General features: G+C 39.8%; 1 protein-coding gene across 3 annotated transcripts in view; it reads right to left on the bottom strand.

The window, feature by feature from the left end:
- Positions 1 to 17454, bottom strand: part of DNAH11 (dynein axonemal heavy chain 11) — a 364495-nt gene that overhangs the window by 259651 nt on the left and 87390 nt on the right. For all 3 annotated transcript variants that reach the window (XM_061413683.1, XM_061413682.1, XM_061413681.1), the window contains exons 29-30: positions 3507 to 3656; positions 136 to 369 (exon numbers count right to left, since the gene is read on the bottom strand). In XM_061413683.1, the coding sequence (XP_061269667.1) occupies positions 136 to 369; positions 3507 to 3656 (384 nt within the window). The remainder of the gene's footprint in view (positions 1 to 135; positions 370 to 3506; positions 3657 to 17454) is intronic.

Below are 17454 nucleotides of genomic sequence, written 5' to 3'. Positions count from 1 at the left end.
ACAAGTGACTGCTAAAATCTTCCCAGCATCATGCCCTTAACACATAAAACACTTCATAAACAAGAATGAAGGAAGGAAGCAAGCTTACCTCTTCAAGTCCCTTAAAATCTCAAAATCATGAACTTTACAAAATACCTGTTTTTTATGGAAATCCTTTAGGGCCGTTTCGTAGCCTTCCTCCAGCCTACTGAAGGCTATTCCTACATCTGTAGTCCACCAGATTTGTGAGCTAGTTAGTGCAACTTGAGCCGGGAAATCAAAAATCCACAGTTCCCTGGGTTTGTCTTCATAGACCGCGATGGCTTCTGTGATGGAATGACGCACTGTCTCTTGCATGGTCCGCTCCAGCTGCAGGAGCCAGGTTTCCACCTTTTAAAGCAAACAAATGTAGTAACACAGGCTTAACTATGGAAGAGGGATAATGCTATCCTCTCTCAGGCTTGAAGGCTACAAAGAGAGGAAGGCCTCAGGTGGATTTATTGGGTTGCCCAAAAGTTTGGTCAGGGTTTCTGTAAGACCTTATGGAAAAACTCAAATGAACTTTTTGGCCAACCCAATGTTTTAAACTCCTGTACTAGAAGGTAACTCAAAGGGGCTGGTGAACTACTGACAGATGAAGTCTTCCCTACATAAAACTGTCTTCTGCCAGGATACTGCTCATCTTATTTCACCGACCAGCTGTCTCATAAATTTCCACACCCTAACTAGACAAGGTGTTCTCCATTCTTCATTTTTCAGATTTGAAGACCAGAGGGCTCTAGATCAAGCTCCTGTCTGGCAACACACAGTGTTTTGAGAAACCAAACATCACAGCCAGTATGTTAAAGTAAAATTCTAGAGATTTGAAAATCACAGGATATGGATTTAAGTGTACTTGATATACAGTGCTGTGTTAAGTTTCAGGTGTACAGCAAAGTGATTCAATTATACATATATATGAATTATTTTTCAGATTTTTTGCCATTATAGGTTATTACACGATATTGAACATAATGTGCTATAATAGGTCCTTGCTGTTTATCTATTTTAAACATAGTAATGTGTATCTGTTAATCCCAACCTCCTAATTTATCCCTCTGCCCCTTTTCTCCTTCAGTAACCATAAATTTGCTTTCTGTGTCTGTGAGTCTAGTAAATTGATTTTTAAATTTATTTTTGATGATTTTTAAATATACTGAAGATTCTACCCTAAAATCTTCATAGTACCTAGTCTTACAGTGTTTTCAGCAAGTGTCTTAATTATATTCCTTACTGGCTCTCATCTTCACACTTGTCAGAAGTTAGACAGCAGGAGAGACGAGAAAGACGACAACTGCTGACTTGTGAAAATCAATCTTGAAAAAAATTCATTCTAAGTGTATTTTGTTCCCACAAATATACTTGAGCCAGTTTTCCATTCTATTCAAATATGCTTTGTTACATTTTTCTGTATATATGTCTCCCTGAGATGATGTTATATAACAAAAGGATACCTATACCATTTGAAAATAATTGACCACAGTGATAAAAATGACTATACTAAATAAATTCCAAGGACTGTATGAGATCCTGAAACTATATAATTGCTTTCTTTCCCTGCCTCTGTGAAGATGGCAGCAGCGTTCACCCCTACAACCTCTTTCTCTGGAGAACTGGGAAGGAGTGATATGCAGTCAATGAGTTGACAGCCTTCCCCGTTGGAAGAAGGAAGCACGGCCTTCGCTACGGCCCAATATCCTAGGAGCGTTCTCTCCCGGCCTCCTAGCCGGGCTTTGTTCCCATGCCCGAGCGCAGGAGATCTAAGCACTACTATCGTCACTCAGTGCAACTCAATGTCACCAAGCAACAGGCTCCTTTAGTAAGTACATCATATATCATTTTAGCATCTCCCAGATGCTCTGGGATCCACGCCCTCAATATGGCCACCTGTCCTTCAGAACTCTGCAGTCCATCTGGGAAGACCAAACTTACAAGCACGGTGACACATCAGCCCATGTTTAGAGACTATGCCACCAACAGCAACTCAGCTCAATATAAGCTGAGAACTAAGCCCTGATGAGGTGCTCGCTTGATACCTTCTCACATCTTAGTCTTTCATCAGCTTCTGTCCAACCCTTTGTAACAAGAACCATCACTTCCCGTTATCGCTAATTATGTGAACATCTATATCTTCAATGAGCCCAAGAGGTCCCAAAGGACAGGTGCTATGTCTTACTCATTTCTGGATCTTCAAAGGCCAAACCCAGTGGCTGGTACATAGTAGGTATTCAATAAACACTTGTCAAATAAAAGGCAAACAGCCAAAATTGGGAGGAACCAATCATAAAAGTGTGGGGTAAGGGGGAAGGCCTAAAGGCAAAGTATCTTTTAATAAAAGAAAGGCAATTAGAGGGTACATGCAGTGCATGCCCAAAAGTCTCTAGCATAAGTTGCTCATACAGGATAAATTAGAGTACTGTGAAAACTTCCAATATCAAGGGTTTCTGCTAGTGATAACCACATCTATCAATTGGACTGTCCTCCTTCCAGGCACTATGCCAGTCAGCTAGCAGTCTGCTGGGGAAGAGGCAGACAGCAACATACTTTTGTCAAGATAGTTTATGGTGATTTTTTCTAATCATTGTAATAATATCCTAAAGAGCCCAAGAGATCAAATATACACTTTAATCAAAGTATTCTACCATCTGCTTTCCCTGCATTTGGCAGGATTTTTCTAGTACAATATTAAAAAGCAACAGAGAAAACCCCTGTAGAAAAAGGAGTTGCCATCAGATTTCTGCAAAGGGCCCTTTAAAGAACCCCCTGCCTCAACCTAAACTGTTCTGTAATAGAGGCTACTTTCTCTGTTACTCTGTGGATTAATTTTTAAGTTATACAAGCATCACCATAAAAAGATGCAATTCCTCTAAATCATCTGAAAACACCAATAGCTCCTTCATAAATCATAACGAGCTGTTCTTACAGATAACTGTTAAGAATATATTTGAGGTGTTTGTGAGAGAAGAGAACATGTTAACTGTCTGTGCATGCAGTAATTGGTATACGTGACATCAGCTTTGCGGACTCAACCAAAGTTATTTACAAGCAGCCGTTTACAACATCCGCCTTGGAATCCTGAACCAGAGCTACTTTCTAATGTGCTCCACTGCAAGGCTCTGCTTCATCCTAATCCTTCCCTGAATGGTAAGCAGGGCTGAAAGTAATTCTCTCTGTAGGAGACTCAGTCACTGGGTGGCATTGCTACTAATTCTGGGGTCTGCTCATTCAGCCCGTGGCAGTCCTTCCTGTCCAGCTCAACTGCTAGCATCTTCGAGCCCCTGCAGGCTGCTGAAGCCTGATGCACAGAGTAGGAAGCCTGGCAGAGGACTCCTCGGACACACCAGACACATGTAAACAGGAATCTCAGAGCACAAGACCAACCAGAGCCTGACAATTGACATGAATTAACAATTTCTGGTTCCATTCAACTTTTAAAAATGACAGCCCTATCCTCCCCTAGCATAGAGAATCTCACAATTAGCTCTTACATGGCCTATGCATTCACACGCAGCTGGGAATGGGACGTACTCCTTGTCTTTGCTATACATTCCAGCCGCCCTGTGTGCAGAGACATCCTGATCATCTTCAAACTGCAGATCTGCAATGCTGTCGAAGAGTTTGGAAAGGTGGCGCGTAACCTAAGACAAGATACGGGAAGAGAGAAGAGCACTTCTTACTGGAGGTGAATTCTGGGAATCTAGAGAGGTAGCTAAATGAATTCACAGAACTGTCCTTATATCGTCACAGAGTTGCCTTAAAATGCTTTTTTTTCCTTCCAAATAAAAATCACTTCTTCAATTTCAGAGTTTGAAATGACCTTGGTGGAGAAGTAGCCAGGCACTTGGATCACATTATCAGGTGTTGGGAGGTGAATGCTTACCCGGGTAGGTCATGTGTTTTCTCCTTAAAGGCTGGAGACTTACCAACTTCTCTGTCTGTACCATATTCCTACAGCAATCATTCTGCTGGAAATTTTGTGGTCAGGTTATTAAAATTCAGACATGGTATTTTACTTACACCATAAAAACCTTATTAAAAAAAAAAGTATTGAACTATTTGAAACAAAAATGTAAATTAGACCTTCTCCTTGGGTCAGGTCGTTTGCTACCAGGCATCTGCTTTGATACTGACATGAGTCCCATAGCCTATTTGTTACATAAGAAGGGTGAATGGGATTCTCCCATTTTCATTGACAAAGAAATTGAAAGTCAAGTATTAGGTGACTTCATCAAGTTGACATTGGTAAATACAAGCGGCAGTTAGATCTTAAACCTGCAAATCCAGGCCACATTTACAAAGTTCAAATTCTTCTGGCCTCATAACCTTTTAGATCCTAAGTTGTGGGATTCCCAAAAGAATCCCCAATAATATAACATACTGAACCCTGCATAGGTCCAGACTACTTGAAATATAAAACAAACCAAGTTAAAAAACAAAGATCTGCATTTGTTCTGCTAGAGGTCAGTTCAGAGATGAAAGCCCAATTGGCCTCCATATAGAACATTAGAACCAGTAAGCCTTCTCCATCTGGTCGTATCAGAACAGACTGGGACCGGCCTCTCCACCTAAAAGGGCTGGCGAGGAGGAAAGGAGAGGAAGACACGTGTTCTGCAGGCTCTCAGTCAGGCAAGCCACTCTACCTACTCTGGGGTAGACTGAATAAAGGGCAGCGTGAACCACAGGAAGTATCAGGAGTGGGAACAAGTATTCCCTCCTTATATGTGGCACAACTAAAAGCTGCAAAGGAGAAGAGTTTGCTGAATCCTCAAAAAGTTAACATAAGGATTTCCCTGGTGGTCCAGTGTTTAAGCAGCTGTCTGCCAAAGCAGAGGACACGGATTCAATTTCTGGTCTAGGAAGATCCCACAGGCTGCAGAGCAACTGGATCCATGAGCCACAATGACTGAGCCCATGCTCCACAAGAGAAGCCACCGCAAGAAGCAGCCCATGTACGGCAACTAGAGAGCAAGCCCCACTTGCCTCTGCTAGAGAAAGCCCACATTCAGCAATGAAGTTCCAGCACAAAAATGAATACATAGAATTAGAAAAAGAATAAAGGTTAACACAGACTTGCCATAAGACTCAGAAATTTCATTACTAGGTATATACACCAAACCACAGAAAACAAGTACTCAAAATACCTGTAAAAAATACTCATAGCAGTATTACTCACAAAAGGTGGAACGGACCCAGGTGTCCACTGACGGACGACAGACACACTGGGCATATCCATGCAATGGAATACCGCTCAGGCATCGGAAGGAATGAAGTGCTGGTGCATGTACAACATGGACGAAGCTTGTCGAAAACGTCATGCTATTAGGAGGCGGCCGGGAGGAGCAGGCAAGGGAGTGTAGTGACTCCTTGATGGGTGTGGGGCTTTATATCAGGGTAATAAAATAATTTGGAATAGGCAGAGGTAACAGATGCACAACACTGTGAATGTACAAAATGCCAATGAATCATACACTTTAAAATGCCCAATTTTGTGTTGTCTCAATTTCATCTCAATAAAAATAATAAAAAATAAATAAAAACCAGAAGATGGTTTCAAGCCACAGAACGTTTCCTAGCACACAGCATTACAGCCATCTCTGTAATGACATTTTCATGAAATACAGTGTAACCAGACTTGATAACTATCCCAGCAGCAGCTCCTAGGAACAACGGCAACCTGCCTAAATTTCCCACATGACAAGACCACTATCAATATTGGGAAGGAACTCAAGGGTGATTTAATCTCTGAAGCTTTTAGCCTTGATGTTTTTGCTGAATTCACTGTTTTAGTATCGAAGAATATCACAACAAGGAATCTTCCCAGTTGAAAACAGATAAGTTTTCTGCGACTCTCACTTTCCGTGTAGACAGAGTGGTAGCCGATGATCATTGCTTGGATTATCACAGTTACCGCATCCCTGCACATAACCCAGAGGACATTTACACACAGTCTCTCCAATCATCTCACAGTTCGCTGTCACAGCTGAAGCGGCCAGCAAGTGCACAGATGTTTAATGGCTTCTACTGCATAATGGGCCTAAATAATATTCAGGTGCAAAGCTGCAGGATAAATGAGACCTCAACTATCAGACACCCTCACACATCACTGCTTTGGCCAGGAAAGCGTTTCACAAGAACCTCTAATCCTGAAGTCATTCAGTGGGTGATCAGGACATGCAAACCCCACAGCTTGCTGTTCTCCTGTGACTTATACCTGGCATGCTGGAAGTTAGATAGTTTCTTATTCTGCCCTCCACTTTGAGTTTCTGAGAGAACACAACCATTTTCTTAACTAACATGCATGCTGTTGCCCTCAAATTAGTTCCATTTATTTGTACTTGTTAACACAAAATTTAAATTCCTTTTGGCTAGTTGGGTCTTTGGAAAGATCTTTAATTTTACAATTAAAAAAAAAAAAAACAACTGATGCCTCCCTCTTTTTACCTCACTAAGAAGAAACAGAATGGATATGAACATTTCAAGTCATGAAATTCAATAATTTGATCATATCTTGAACAGATTTCTAAAAGGTTAGTGACAAAAACTGAAATGTTGTTTCACTGACTTAGAGTAAATCAGGTGCATCCACCCTTTGGGGTGTAGGTATTCAGGCAGGTCCTGATTAGAACAGTAGTGCAGGATTGTAAGAACAACTGTGCAACCTCTACAATCAATGGGTAAACATGCAATTGTGCTCTGGCCTTGAAAACTTGTTGTTAAAATATTAAAATCCCCCACTTGTAAAAGAATGAAACTAGAACACTTTCTAACACCATACACAAAAATAAACTCAAAATGGATTAAAGATCTCAACGTAAGACCAGAAACTATAAAACTCCTAGAGGAGAACATAGGCAAAACACTCTCCGACATACATCACAGCAGGAACCTCTATGACCCACCTCCCAGAATATTGGAAATAAAAGCAAAAATAAACAAATGGGACCTAATTAAACTTAAAAGCTTCTGCACAACAAAGGAAACTATTAGCAAGGTGAAAAGGCAGCCTTCAGAATGGGAGAAAATAATAGCAAATGAAGCAACTGACAAACAACTAATCTCAAAAATATACAAGCAACTCCTACAGCTCAACTCCAGAAAAATAAATGACCCAATCAAAAAATGGGCCAAAGAACTAAATAGACATTTCTCCAAAGAAGACATACAGATGGCTAACACACACATGAAAAGATGCTCAACATCACTCATTATCAGAGAAATGCAAATCAAAACCACTATGAGGTACCATTTCACACCAGTCAGAATGGCTGCGATCCAAAAGTCTACAAGCAATAAATGCTGGAGAGGGTGTGGAGAAAAGGGAACCCTCTTACACTGCTGGTGGGAATGCAAACTAGTACAGCCACTATGGAGAAGTGTGGAGATTCCTTAAAAAACTGGAAATGGAACTGCCTTATGATCCAGCAATCCCACTGCTGGGCATACACACTGAGGAAACCAGAAGGGAAAGAGACACGTGTACCCCAATGTTCATCGCAGCACTGTTTATAATAGCCAGGACGTGGAAGCAACCTAGATGCCCATCAGCAGATGAATGGATAAGAAAGCTGTGGTACATATACACAATGGAGTATTACTCAGCCATTAAAAAGAATACATTTGAATCAGTTCTAATGAGGTGGATGAAACTGGAGCCTATTATACAGAGTGAAGTAAGCCAGAAAGAAAAACACCAATACAGTATACTAACACATATATATGGAATTTAGAAAGATGGTAACAATAACCCTGTGTACGAGACAGCAAAAGAGACACTGATGTATGGAACAGTCTTATGGACTCTGTGGGAGAGGGAGAGGGTGGGGAGATTTGGGAGAATGGCATTGAAACCTGTATAATATCATGTATGAAACGAGTCGCCAGTCCAGGTTCGATGCACGATACTGGATGCTTGGGGCTGGTGCACTGGGACGACCCAGAGGGATGGTATGGGGAGGGAGGAGGGAGGAGGGTTCAGGATGGGGAGCACGGGTATACCTGTGGTGGATTCATTTTGATGTTTGGCAAAACTAATACAATATTGTAAAGTTTAAAAATAAAATAAAATTTAAAAAAGAGAAAAAAATTATTAAAATCCCTCTCACTCTTGGTTACAGAAGTACAGGGAAATAAACTGTAAATAAATATTTAGTACACTAACTGAAAATACTAAAAAAGTAAAAATTGTTTTAGTTCTTTATAGGAAACTTATCAGGAGTAGTTCAAACAGCACTTGCCTCCTCCTTCTCATCTTATAACTGAAGATACCAAATAAGCATTATCAATTTTCACTTCTTTGCTACACTTCCAACTTCATCACTAATTCTCTCTTTTGATGGTGTATTTTTTTTCTTTTATTTTTTTTAATTATTATTATTTTTTACTTTACAATATTGTATTGGTTTTGCCATACATCAACATGCATCTGTCTTGGGTGTACACATGTTCCCCATCCTGAACCCCCCGCTCCCACCTCCCTCCCCATACCATCCCTCTGGTGTATTTTTATAAAATATCAGGTGGGTTCTTCTCTGGGGACAAATTTGTAGCACACTATGTTCTCTGCTGACTACGTGAGAACTGAACAGCAAATGTGTGATGGCCAACCACAGACAGACTTTGAAAAGTGTGACATTACTGATCATGTGTCAAGATGCACATCTGTCATTCATGTGGTGATTTTTGTGGACTGAGGAACCAGCAATTAAGTTTGTGTTTCTCAAGATCAGTCATAGTGAACACACCATAGTATGTGAAATGTGAACCATGTTATTGGGGGAAATGGAGTTATATAATCAATCCTTGATAACTGAAATTAATATTTTTAAGATTTCTGCACAAGGAGAACTGCCAAGAACTTTCATTTATCTGTCTGTAAATAAAGTAAAAAAAAAAAAAAAAAACTACTCATCTCAGTAATTTTATAATTTAAAATGAAAACTAATACAATGATCAGATCAACAGTCTACTCTATGTTCACCTAGAGAACAAAGGGAAGAAAATGAAATTATGTAGCTTCTACATATGTGTCTATGCATAGTTTCCATGTATTGCTATGTACTAACTTCTCTGTATGGCTATCATACATTCTCAAAGCTTTCCCCATTGCTTTTTGCTTATATTTCATTGCACATTTGCCCATCTATGAAAAATGCTGTTGCTGATTAACAGAGATAAAATAGACACAAAGTTCTAATGTCATTCCTGGCATGGTGAACACCTCAGAGTTCACACATACATAGTAATTAACTCATTTATTCATAATGATGGTAATACTCATGATAGTATTTGTGAGAAGTATATAATGTCCAAAATGTAAGCAGTCTTATCTATTGTGAATATTATCCTCTGGAACAAGAGAAAAATGAGTCTATTACTTTTACATGTACAAAAATTTAAGCCTGCCAAAATGTTGAATAGTTTGTTGGAGTGTTTTATATTTTTAATAATACTCAGTATACAGTACATGGACACATATCATTGTTTGAAGTCTAAGTATGCAAAAAAAACTTTTAGGAATAGGTTTAACCAGCTATAGCACTTTCATACAATGATAACTTCTACGGACATTAAACATCATGTTGTAGAAGAATATTTCAATTTTTATTAAAGATAATGTTCTGACCTACACAAACACATTAAAAAAAAACCACCATAATCACTCAAATATAGCATCAAGGAGTACACTAATAACATTCTGATCTTCTATATTTCTATATTTTTCAAACTTTCAGTAGTGAACATGCAATTATATAATTCAGAAAAACTGTATTTGTTGTTGTTCAGTTGCTAAGTTATGTTCAACTCTTTGTGACTCCATGAATTGTAGCATTCCAGACTTCCCCATCCTTCATTATCTCCCAGAGTTTGCTCAACTTCATGTCCATTGAGTCAGTGATGCCATCCAACCATCTCATTCTCTGTTGTACCCTTCTCCTCTTACCCTCAATCTTTCCCAGCAAAGATTATATTAGTTTTCTATAAATTTTGTAAACCATTATAGCTAATATTAGGTATCAGATATTACCTGGTTTGCTTTTACCAAAACTAAAATCATAGTATACATACTATTTTGCCATTTGATTTTGCATTTATCAATATAACTTGGATATAACTATATTATCAATGTTGATTCTGTATTTCTTCCTAAACATTTTTAGCATGTGTATATAAAGTGTGCTGACAACACAAACTGAGTTTTCAAATAACCTTTTAAAATATAAGTGTATACAGAGAAAAGTGAAAAAAATCATGTGTGTACAGCTTAATAAATTTTAGCAAAGTGAAAAAAACTCTTGTAAACACTGAGACAATTAAGAAACTGAATATATCTGTACCCAAAAAACTCCTCATGGCCCACGTCAGTCACTAGTCCCTCCTCTCAAAAATGGACATTACATAATAAAGGCCATATACAACAAACTCACAGCTAACATCATTCTCAACAGTGAAAAGCTGAAAGCATCCCCTCTACGATCAGGAATAAGAATAGGTGTCTACTGTCATCACTTTTATTCCACATAGTTTTGCAAGTCCTAGCTATGGCAGTCAGAGAAGAAAAAAATAAACAAACAAAAGGAATCCAAACTGGAAAAGAAGTAAAAGTGCCAGAAAACATGACATTCTACATAGAAAATCCTAAAGATGCTATCAGAAAACTACTACAATATATCACCGAATTCAGTAAAGGTGCAGGATACAAAATTAAGGGAATCCCGTGGTGGTCCAGTAGACGGGACTCCCAGCTTTTACTACCAAGGGTGTGGGTTCAAACCCTGGCAGGGGAACTAAAATCCTGCAAGCCAAATGGTGTAGCCAAAAAAGGAGTTAATACACAGAAATCTCTTGTATTCCTATATATTAACAACAAAATATCAGAAAGAGAAATTAAGGTAACAAGCCCTTTTTTACCACCACATCAAAGAGAATAAAATACCTATAAATAAACCTACCTAAAGAGGCAAAAGACCGCTACTATGAAAACTATATGACACTGAAGAAAGAAATCAAAGATGACACAAACAGGTGGAAAGATATACCATGTTCTTGGATTGGAAGAATCAATGTTGTCAAAATGACTGTACTACCCATGGCAATCTACAGATTCAATGCAATCCCTATCAATTTACCAATGGTACTTTTCACAGAACCAGAACAACCTTTTGTTTTTAATTTGTATGGAAACATGTAAGACACAGAATAGCCAAAGCAATCCTGAGAGAGAAAAATGAAGCTGGGGGAAATAGGCCCTTGACTTCAGACTATACTGCAAAGCTACAGTAATCAGAACAGCACAGTGTTGGCACAAAAAGAGAAATGAAGAGCAATGGAACCGAATAGGAAGTTCAGAGATAAATCCATGCACCTATGGTCAACTAATCCATGACAAACGAGGCAAGAATACACAATGGAGAAAAGACAGTCTCTTCAGTAAGTGCTGCTGCAAAAACTGTACAGTTGCATGTAGAAGAATGAAATTAGAACATTCTCTAACACCATACACAAAAGTAAACTTAAAATGGATCAAAGATGTAAATGTAAGGCTAGTACTATAAAACTCTTAGAGGAAAACATAGGCAGAACACTCCCTGACATAAATTGCAACAATATCTTTTTGGATCCACCCCCTAGAGTAATAAAAATAAAAACAAAAATAAACAAATGAGACCTAATTAAACTTAAAGACTTTTGCACAGTAAAGGAAACCATCAACAAAACAAAAAGAGAACCCACAGAAAGGGAGAGAATGTTGGCAAACAACGTAACCCACAAGGGATTAATCTCCAAAATATACAAACAGCTCATGCAGCTCTATGTTCAAAAAATTATCAAAAAAGGTCAGAAGATCTAAATAGACATTTTCCCAATGAAGATATATGTTCAAAAAGCATACGAAAAGATGCTCAGTATCGCTAATTATTAGAGAAATGCAAATCAAAACTATAATGAGCTATCATTTTATACCAGTCAAAATGGCCATCATCAAAAATTCTACAAACAATAAATGCTGGAGAGGGTATAGAGAAAAAGGAACCCTCCTACACTGTTGGTAAGAATGTAAGTTGGTATGACCGCTATGAAGAGCTACAGTATGGAGGTACAGTGAAAAAAAAAAAAAAAAAAAAACTAAACAGAGAATTACAATACAACTCTGCAACCCCACTCCTGGGCACATACCCTGAGAAAAAACATAATTCAAATAGATACATGGACCCCCAGTGTTCATTGCAACACTATTTACAATAGTCAAGACATGGAAGCAACCTAAATGTCCACCAACAGATAAAGGGATAAAGAAGATGCGGTACATATATACAACACAATATTAAGCAGCCATAAAAAGAAATGAAACTGGGTCATTTGTAGCAATGTGGATGGACCTAAGTGCCTACAGAGTGAAGTCAGAAAGAAACTCAAATATCATATATTAAGGCATGTATGTAGAATCTGGAGAAATGGTGCAGATGAACCTATTTGCGGGACAGGAATAGAGACACAGACACGAAGAATGGACATGTGGATGCAGGTGGGAAAGGGAGGGCGGGGTAAACTGGCAGATTACAACTGACACATACACACCACCACACTCACACAGTGGCAACCTGAGAGCCCAGCTCAGCACTCTGTGATGACCGAGATGGGCGGGACAGGGGAGGTGTGGGAGAAGAGTCTAAGAGGGAGGGAGTATATGTACATGTACCGCTGATTCACTTCACTGTACAGTAGAAACTAATGCAACATTGTAAAGCAATTACACTCCATTTTTATAAAAAGGCTAACGTTTTAGAGCCAGAAACCCTGCCCACTGAATTTAGGTTGGAGCTGAACAACCTGACAGCAAACAAAAGCCAGGATCAGACGTTTTAATTCCACAGCAAAGCCTAAGACTTTAGCAGTGGGAGCCCAAATTTATAAGACAATCTTTTATCTTGTTACATTAAGTGGTATTTTAATCCTGCATTATAATAACCCTGATTTTGTTGTGTAATTTATAAACTGGCTGTGGAAGGAATTCCAATAAAAGAGCTCCAACAGAATTCTGCTAAGCAGTGGCAACATACATAAAATGAAAAAAAAAAAATACATATGTTGTTATATAACCTGTAGTTAACCATATGTTAACCCTTTTGCAAGTATAATCAAGGATAATCCCTACTGGATATATAATTTATGATTTTATTTAAAAACTGATTGTCTATTTTCTTGTCACACACATAAATGCCTAAGTCATCTGAGTACCAGGCCACCTTTATACAAAGGCATCCATTTGAAATGTGACACAGTCCTAAGTTACACTGGCAATCCACTTCAGTATCCTTGCCTGGGAAACCCCATGGTCAGAGGAGCCTGGTGGGCTACAGTCCATGGGATCACAAAGAGTTGGACATGACTGAAGTGACTAAGCATGCGTGCATGCATACCAAGTGGAGCTATTCTCACTGGCCATTTCTATAATAAACTACACTTAGACAAACAGCTTCCATTCCTTGCTGTTCAGCTGAAGGTAAGTAGAGGTAATGGCAAGGCAATCAAAACCACGACCATCTTCTGTGCCCATTTTCTTTTCCCGCCTCTTCCTTTATTCCATCCTCAGCCCCAACCTAAACTCAAGGACAACTGCCTCCCTCCACTGCAGGTACCTACGAGCCCTCTAACCTTCTACTCCCTATAGAAAAGTTGGAATCTTTTTTATCTCAGCTAAACTCATTCACTCTTACATGTGGCTAACTACTTGCATCTTCAACCTTTTTACTCTTGATTGTCTAAGACATACTAGTTTATTTTATGTTATTTTTGGCTGTGCCACATGGCTTGGAGGATCTTAGTTCCCTAACCACAGATCAAACCTGTGCTCCCTGCAGTGGAAGCGTGGAGCCCTAACCACTGGACTGCCAGCAAAGTCCCTCTCTTGACTGTCTCAGGAGGACTAAGCCTTGTCAAGAAGGCTGTGACTCACCATTAGCGACTGTTGAGTTGCATCACCCTGATTCCTGAGATTCAGATCCTGAGGCACCTTCACTCCATCACAGAGATAACCAAGTGGAAGCATTATCCAGAAATATACTGTGCTTGTGAGGATACGGGGTTTCAGACATTTGCCCCTTGAAGATCCAGAAGTCCTTTTTATTACCTAATACTAAGCCCATTTCTCACAAGCACCTGTCCAAGTGCCAATATTGACAGACTATTAAGGGTATCAGTTGAGTGCCATCTGCCTCATACTGCAATTTGGGGACTTCTCAAAAGACAAGTTGGCAGATTTCTTCTTACATAGATTTGGTCTTATGCCATGAAGGATATTTTTGATGCAAACATTCAACATTTCTGAGTATGTACATTTCCTGATCTTGTCATTTAGAAAATTGTGGCCTCAACTGCCATAGCAGTGGCTTTCTGGTAGTCACATTAAAACAGGTAAAAAGAAACAGGCAAAATTAATTCTAATGTGCTTTATTGACCTAGTATATCCAAAGTATTGTCCCTTCAATATATAATTAATAGAAGAGGTACCAATGAGATATTTTACATTCTTCAAGTCTTTGAAACCAGGTGCATATTTTGCATTTATAGCTTATCTCAGTTTGGATTCTTCATCAGACATACTCGATCTGTCTCTGTGTTTCATAAGATACGCAGTTGAGAAAGTAGATTCACACTCAAGTTGTTTCAAATTTATGTTTTCCAATAACTGAATCAAAGATCAATTCTAACACATTGTAGTTAAAAATTCAGTTTCTCAGTTGTCACATTTCAAGTGCCCATTAGCCACATGTGGTCCATGGCTGCCTCCGTCATGCAACACAAATGAGGCTGATCACATAGAAAGTGTGTCTTTCTATAGTATAGCTCCAACACGGGGAAGTTTTCACTCATCACCACATAGAAGATGAAGGAAGAGAAAACGTGCCAACTCTTCCAGGACAGAAAGATCTTTCAGGTCATAAGGAACCAGTGGCTAAAAACTGGTTGTCTGCTATTTTTAGACTGTATTATAACCTGGGAGGGCACCCCAGGGCAACTGATGTTACCCAGGCTGACTTTAACCACTCTACTTGCTTTACTTGAAAAATACAAAAGGATGTTTTTCTAAGCAGGAGAAGAATCACAGAATGTTAATACTGAATCACGTGCAACTGCATAATTACTACTCCATGTCCATTAACCCTGCAAGGACACCTCTAAGCTTGTGTGTCCACAAGCAACCGCCAGAAATTTCTGACCACTTAAGTTACATGGCACAGCCCTAATCTCAGTCCTTGAGGTAATCTATGAGACTGGGAAGTCAGGATGAATTATAGGAGAAAATCTTTAAAACCTGACCTTAACCAAACTTACTGAGAGCTAAAAAACCACTGAAGGCATTTTAGATGCACTGACGTCGTCACTCTGACATTCCAACTGAAGTACCTTAAATTGGGCATTTCTGCTTACAGAATGCAGGATGTAGTAATATCAGCCCTCCCCTAGCTAATGTGTTCAGGCTGATCAAATTCCACATCAACTGCAGAAACCCTCACTCGGACCAACACTCTTAAATTGAGTGTAGTGGGTGGAGGAGGGGAATCTGAAGAATTCAAGTCATTCACAAGATGTCAACATGAGTCATCTGCCCACAAAGGGCCATTGCATTGTTATCCTGTAAGCTGCCGTTGCCACGTTATGTCTGTCACACTACAGGGAGCACATTCAGGATGTTAGCACAAAAGGCAGAGACGGACAAGCTGTGTCTGGTGGCCTGAAACTGATTCTGATAATGAAAGAGAGTGCAGGAAGGCTAGGCCTTTTGGCATAACAGCCATAAGCATTAACTCTTCCACGGTAAGTGACCAAGAGTTGAAGATCACACCTTGACTTTGCAGAAACACTGTAGGGAAAGAAGCTGACTGTGGCTCAAGATGACTCAACTCATCCTTAGCACTTTTTCAATCCTCTGCCCCAACAAGTCACTCCCTGATGGTATGCGCACCTCAGGGGCAGCTAAAACCTTTCCCTAATAAGGATCCTTTCCTAAAAGGGTGACGACATTTGATGTGAAATTGAATTGTTCAAGGTTTAATTCTTGGAACAAAAAGATCTGAATGAAGTCAAATTTTGAGCAAATTTGAAAAAGTGTACCTCAAATTTCAAAATGTTTCAAAAATCGAATCGTTTCAAAGCTGGCAGGTCAGGAGAACTGTAAACTGCATTTACCCTGGAGCTACATAGTCAGACAGACCCATTCAGCTAGTAAGCAGAAATATCCGCCCTCCTCTTGTTGATATGGTATAGACGGCGCCACGGCTGGTACTTATTAGCATGGCTGTGAGCCATTCTGGAGACTCCCTCTGCTGTGACTTTAATATTCAGCTACATTAAAATTTAAGATCTTTTTAATGCCTGGCATTACTAGTCCTACATTAAAGAGTGTTACTAGCACTGAGAAATGCACCTGAGGTTCAGGGGTTTAGAACTTACAATTCAAATGCTGTGAGTGAAGCAGATAAGAAGACTTGTCTAATCACAGTGATATGAAAGGTAACTCTCTAAAGCACTGAAGTGATACTGTGAAGATAGAATTATTTTAAAGGTACATCTTTTAAGTTTATTTTTTAAAAAAAGCAAAACCTCATCCTATAATTGAGGAAGGATGTGGAAAAACAGTAGCTGGCATCAGGGATGCATATATCTGTGAGCCAACAAGCATGTCTAACACACGAAGCACTTTTTGATTATTTGAAAGGACACAGAACGGGTGACAAGTGTATGTTGAGTCATCTGCTCCTCTAGCACTTACCTAGGACCTCAGTTAAGGACAGAGAGGCACTGGGCACGCACATGTTCTGAAGAGAGCAGACAGGTATTAGGACAACTGGTCCCTTGACAAGACGCATCTCAACAACTTACCATCATCCGCCTCCACACACCCCTTCTGGGAAAGCACGGCAGGGAGGTGGGGCGAGAGAGACGACCATCCTCACACCCGTGAGTATCAGCCCAGAGGGGATGCTCTGACTTTTCCTCACTCCTCGTGGGGCTTCAAGGTGGAGGACTGTTTCCCCAACCTCTGCCCTTTAATTTGTCCAGTGAGTGGGGTTGGAGAACCACTCACAGAATCCATGGGCGCCTGCAGTAGGTCAATCTGTGACATGTCCCTACTTTGCACATCTGTTTAGGTGGAAAGGAGGAACGAGATGTAGCAGATGACTGACTACACTGCCAAGGGCGAGACCTACAAGCACTGAGACGGACTTGGCTCTGCGTGTATACCCATGGCAAGTTCCCTGTCCTGAGGACTTGCTCCTGTTCCACAAGAGACCCAGGTGTGGGTACTGGCCATGAAGGGGCAAGGTCAACAGCCACTGCTGACCAGAGAAGCAGGAATATGCATTGAAAAAGGGCAATGACTGACAGATGACACCCTTTCCCTGCTCCTGCCCAAAATAAATCAGCAGGGAGGAG

This window comes from Bos javanicus, chromosome 4, assembly GCF_032452875.1.
Source record: "Bos javanicus breed banteng chromosome 4, ARS-OSU_banteng_1.0, whole genome shotgun sequence".
NCBI classification, from domain to species: Eukaryota; Metazoa; Chordata; class Mammalia; order Artiodactyla; family Bovidae; genus Bos; species Bos javanicus.
Note: the sequence above shows the minus strand (reverse complement) of the source record. Positions and strands in the feature narration are given on the sequence as shown.